General features: G+C 39.8%; 1 protein-coding gene across 1 annotated transcript in view; it reads left to right on the top strand.

Moving 5' to 3' along the window:
- LOC137985124 (EEIG family member 2-like) overlaps nt 1-5,729 on the top strand; it is a 20,729-nt gene extending 15,000 nt beyond the window's left edge. Inside the window, exons 10-12 of the mRNA XM_068832623.1 lie at nt 621-652; nt 3,049-3,127; nt 4,283-5,729. Coding sequence (XP_068688724.1) covers nt 621-652; nt 3,049-3,127; nt 4,283-4,316 — 145 coding nt within the window. The 3' untranslated portion in view covers nt 4,317-5,729. The remainder of the gene's footprint in view (nt 1-620; nt 653-3,048; nt 3,128-4,282) is intronic.
- Nucleotides 5,730-6,057: the final 328 nt, after the last annotated feature.

Raw genomic sequence — 6,057 nt, 5'->3', positions numbered from 1 at the left:
ACGAATATTTTTCCTCTTAAAGCCAATCTGATTGTTTTGAAGCGTTGTTGTAGAACTTGACAAATTGTCCAGAGATACAAGTATAGGAAATCGTATGAACTCGAGTGCATTTCGTGATCTAGAAATCACGAGTGACCATAATCTTGAAATGCTTGAACAAGTTCATAAGACTAGCATCCCATCCAAGAGGAAGTAGAAATACTCCAACAATCTTGGACAGAATAAAGTGGAACAGAAATGCCCCCTCTCCCCCAAATCAAGGATGAAAGTGTGTGAAGGCCAAAACGCGCCATTTTCCCATCACTGATTTTGGGGGGAGGGGTGGTCTCAATGTTCCATTTAATTTGTCCAAGATTGTAGTCGCTTCATGCAACAGAAACCGCGATAAGCTCTGGCCTAATGGACAACTTGGCTCCTAAGCAGACTTTAGCTTTACCTATACTCCACAAAATTACTCCTTGGCTGTGCTTCCATAGCAACATCCGTATTGCACTTTACATTTATTGACCTGTTTCTGCATTTGATATTAATCAATCAGAAACGGGATATTCTGGTGAGTTTATGATAGTAATATATATACTGTACCTTGTTTAATTATTGGCACATTTCTTTTACCCCAGACAAAATCTTTCAGGAGAGGAAAATCCCTCAGGTAGGCTTAGAACTTTTTTCGTTGTTTTATGATAGTTTTGCTGCCGATCACAGAAATTTTCCTTTCGTGAAATTGTTTTTTTAAAAAAATCAGTCTTATTTGTCTTTTGTATTGCCTTTTTTGTTTTTTTTTTTTTTTTTTTGAGTTCACGAGAATTTCGTGCAGTGACTGTGGAACAGCACGACGAACGTTAGCCTTCGTAGCAAGGGCGGAAAAAGGGAAAAAGACGACTGTCACCAGGCCCGGGTTGCTCTAAGCATGGTTAGCGCTAACCAGCGTTAAATACCATGGAAACCGAAAGGTTTTGATACCTCTTAACCAACGGTTAGCGCTAACCAGGCTTTGAGCAACCGGCCCCTGCCCTCTTCCAGTCCAGCACCAGGTCAGCCTGCCTCTTTCTCACCCCTTTCAGCGCTTGCTACGCAGGCTAGATGAAAGCAACCCATCCTCTACTTCTGAAATGACAATTATCGGCAATTCCTAATTTTCTCTAAATTCACTATTATTGTTAATTTAGGCCGCTTGCGCTTGATAGGAATTATGGGAAATGAATATATATTTTTAAAATCCGAACCCTTATGCCTGAACTCGCAGGACTCGAACCTGGGAATGTGCCATTAATAACCCTTTCGCTTAACCACTTGACTACCACATCACTAACTGCTAGAACATTGTTAATTTTTTTTCGTCGAGTTCCGAATGCCGCTGTAAACGTGTATTATCACCCGCTAAGAAACAAGTTTAAACAGGAGGAAATGTCGGTTACCAAACCCCAAGAGAAAGCTAACCATTTCAAAATCAAGCACTAGACTTGACCTCTATTCAGCTGTGATTTTATATATACTAATTAGTGTGGGTAAATAATCGGTACAATTGTCAGCCAGTTGATCTTAAGTGGTTAAGTGGATAAAAACAGTTCCTTTAGAGTGGGTGCTCCGGGTTCAAATCCTGTCTAGGAATGCAACTTTTACATTTTTTCTTTTCATCTGCTGCCACAAGTCCTGGGACAGAGTACTCTAAATTGATGATAACAGTCAATCTACAGGAAAGTAGGAATTGTCGATAATCGTCATTTCAGACGTAGACTTCTTGACGAAAGTCTAAGACCGTATTATCACGGTATAGAGCCTTGCGAGCTGGCTTCTAGTGCACACGCATGAAGGACGCTGTTTGCAGGCTAAAGGTCCTCTTCATGCTGTACGGGGAAGGGGGAGGCTAGATGAATATGATTTTTTTCGTTCTTTTAATTTTTTTTCCGTGATACTCCCAGTACAGAACGTAAAGAAAAAAAAATCAATCCTGTGGCTGTATGATGTGTTTATTTTGTTTCGTAGCAGTAGTTTTAAAACAAATTGAGCACTCATATTTACCCACGGAACACCTTATGTAACGTGTGTCCTTGCATTCCCGATGGAATTGGAATTTGGCAGTGTTGGTTTTTCTAGAAAAGGGAAAACTGGAGGTGAAAGTGAGAGATTTCGAGGCAATGAAAGGCATAGACTACATTACAGAGACTAACACAGACTAACACATATCGTGCATTTTACCTTTCGACACACCCATCCGAAAAATTGGTTTTTGCCCTGAGCGGGACTCGAACCCACGTCTCCCTGATTACTAGTCGGGCATGCTAAGCCACTACACCATCAAGGCCACCACGCTGGCAACGCAGCAGATTAATGGGGCGACTTAGCAGCGTGGGGATCCCTAGGGCCCAACTTTTCTTCACTTGAGTGTATATCCTCGCCTCTATAACCCCAAACAGGGCTTAGAACACATGAAAGTGAAAGTGAGAGATTTCGAGGCAATGAAAGGCATAGACTACATTACAGAGACTAACACAGACTAACACATACCGTGCATTTTACCTTTCGACACACCCATCCGAAAAATTGTTTTGTTTTTTTTTTGGTTTTTGGGGGTTATAGAGGCGAGGATATACACTCAAGTGAAGAAAAGTTGGGCCCTAGGGATCCCCACGCTGCTAAGTCGCTCCATTAATCTGCTGCGTTGCCAGCGTGGTGGCCTTGATGGTGTAGTGGCTTAGCATGCCCGACTAGTAATCAGGGAGACGTGGGTTCGAGTCCCGCTCAGGGCAAAAACCAATTTTTCGGATGGGTGTGTCGAAAGGTAAAATGCACGGTATGTGTTAGTCTGTGTTAGTCTCTGTAATGGAAAACTGGAGAACCCGGAGAAAAACCTCTCGGAGCAAGGAGAGAACCCAACAATAAACTCAACCCGCGTATGACCCCGGGAACGGGAATTGAACCCGGACCACGTTGGTGAGAGGCGAGTGCTCTGACCACTGCGAAAATTTTTCATAATTTTCTTCATCTCCTCATAATTTCTTCTGCTTTGTGCATTGACTGGTTTATTTTGTTTATGTGCATAACTAGGAGATGAACTCCAAGCCAATCAATTAGCCATGTTCCTGACAACTGATGGAACACTCAACATACACAGTGGATACAGCAGGTTTGTAGCTTCCAGGAAAGCGTTTCGAATTTTTTTGGCCCATATTGCGTTTCTTAAGGAAGGATTTTCTGAAGTTCTTTGAACAATTAAAGTTTCATCAAGTTTATCTTGGAAAGAGTGGTTAATAATGGTTAATCTTTCAGTAGTTTTGGGATTGACGAGGTTTCTGAAGCCGGACGTGTAATCACCCATAGGGAGCTAAATTAGAGCTATGACCGGTAACCGGAAGTGACTAGAGCTATATATATATATATTTTTCAAAACAATAAATACTTGAATTTCATTACTTTAATACAATACAGTCTTACTAAATATTGCTTTCCAATACTAACACAACTCACGGTACTGGAACCAACTGCTGCCCTACAAATAGATATCATTACATAAAATATAACATCAGTTGTAACGTTACCTTAATTAATGGCTGGATGAAGCTTAAGGTGGCTTAAATACAAAGGCAAATGCTTATCACTAGGTTGCAACAAAATCTGCCTCAATTTAAGGTTTCTGTTTGTCAAAATAAAAATCAGATGAGCTATAGACCTTATTCATAAATGGTGGCCAATTTATAATTCTTTTGTCGAAGTGCAAATTAGCCTACCAAGCCTCGATACCATACAGTGAATTGAAAAGAATTCTTGCTGTAAAATGAGGCTTGGTAGGCTAATTTGCACGTGGACAAAAGAATCATAAATGTGACCGCCATTTGTGAATAAGGTCTATTTTCCGTTTTAATTGTAATACGGAGGTTCACATCATTAAAACTGCCAAACACCTGCTAAAATTCTATTTTAAACATATCTTTATGATCGTTGTTGCTTCAAAACGCTAGAAATTCCGTTTTAAATCATCACACCACATATTCTTTTTCCGGAATAGGGTCAATCGAACGCTCCCTGTGGAAGTGACTATTTCCCTGGCATTCAAAATGTTCACTCCCGGTTTCCGCCCATGGCTCAAAAGCGGCAACCGGAAGTGAACGTCTCGCATGCCAGCACGGTAGTGTCTCCCAGGTTTTTAAACTAATCATCTCCAATGGAGAAAAGATACTTAGCACTGTAAATGTGGTTGTGTAAAGACAAGATAAAAGGGAAATGGGTTTCGGGGGATGTTTCTTTATGTTATGTGATTGATATATTTGTGTTTACCTTGAAGGCCCATTCCAGAAGACAAGTATAGAACCTTGTAACAGCGAAATGGATGGCCCACTTGAATTGCGGACACCGAGTTGAGCTCTTGCTATGTCCAGTCCAAGGACGTTCTCAGGATGCGATAAGACAGTGAAGAAGATAACCTTTTGAAGTGGACAAGGGCGTGAAAGTGTTTTTATAAATACTCAGCATACGTTAATGTAGCTTAAATGTAACAAGCTTCCTTGCGTGAAATTTTATCCTCAGAGATCACAAGGATTGGTAAACACTAAACTCTTATTTGAGTGATAATAGTTCAGCATATTTTTAAACGTAATATATACATAGCTAGATTCATCTCTTAAACTGACTCTAATTTATTGACATATGGTATCCAACTAAGGTAATTTCTGACTTAGTAATCACACGAATGTGCAAAATGATTGATTTGGATTGTGATGTGATTGTTGCTTAGATCATGCCAGATCGTGATTCCTTTTTTCGGGTAGTGCACGTTTTTTTTATTTTCGTATCTTTTTAAAAGACCTTTGTGATTAAGTCATTTGTGAGAAAGCAAACACTTAAATAGTTATGGTAGCGCTGAAATTGCCTTTCCGTTGGCAAAGAATAGTATACGAGTATAATGATGTCGTTGTTAACTGTCGTTTGCTTGAAAGTAAGTCTGATTTGTTTGACTAAAACGGAACAAGGCGTAAAAACCAAATTTTCGGGCAGGTCCCTTGATATAACAGTCGTGCCCTCCCAGGAGGAATGGAACGACTGGACTTGTTTTCTCGCCTTGTTTCTGTTATTTTGTAAAGGACTTTGTCACCCATTTTATTTTTGTCTTCCTCTGTTACTATCCCGTTATAAATGAAAGAAATAATTTAACGTTGGGTTAAGGGTGACCTGGGAGACTGCATATATTATTTATCAACTAATAGTAGGTGTGGCTTGGATCATCTATGAATGCCACAAACCCAAGTTTTTTTTTTATCTCTGCTTAGAGGCGTTACGTCGTAATTAAATTCTATGCACTCCTACCTGCCCTGTTGAGTGGGTATACAGTAGGCATAATACGAAACGAACGTGTTCAAGTTTACGGCCCCATTAACTGGCCTTTGACTAAAATGAAGTTCAAGTTAACCTTAGTATGAAACTTTTTTTTTCCGACGACGGGTAGACGTCTTTTAATGCTCTTTACATGCTGGAGTTGTGCGATTATTTTGATGTTAATTAAGTAATTGATTAAATTATGAAAGGTTTGAAATGTGACTTCCACAACTACTTACAAAAAACACAGATATATCGAGAAGACATAATACCTAAGATCATGTGAATAGAAAAAATGGAGATGTTATCGATTAGATTAACACAATCCCGAAATCGAGTAAGATTTAACAATTTGAGTTCTGATTTAATTTATTTTAAATTTGATATTAAATAAAGACTAAAAAATTTGTGCTGTGGAAACTGAAGTGATGATTGTTGTGCATTCTAAGTTGCAGTTGGTGTTTTTATCAAAGCTTGGTTACAAGCGACGTCATTCTCGTCCTCGGAGTCTGCTTTTCTTTTTGGTCAGCATCCACCCGACCGAAAGAAAAAGCAGGCTCCTGGAGACGAGTATGTAGCTCTGCAAGGGTAAGTCTTGTTTCCATATCCCGCATTTTTTTCGGGCAGCACCACGAAGACAGACTCTTTTTTAAAAACAGACTCTGGCCAGGGACAATATATGCGCAGTAGCAGCGAAAGTCATTGGCAACCACTACTGGTTCTAATTTCTTAGTCTGCGTAGACGAG

This window comes from Montipora foliosa, chromosome 2, assembly GCF_036669935.1.
Source record: "Montipora foliosa isolate CH-2021 chromosome 2, ASM3666993v2, whole genome shotgun sequence".
NCBI lineage: Eukaryota > Metazoa > Cnidaria > Anthozoa > Scleractinia > Acroporidae > Montipora > Montipora foliosa.
This window is presented reverse-complemented; position numbering and strand designations above follow the sequence as displayed.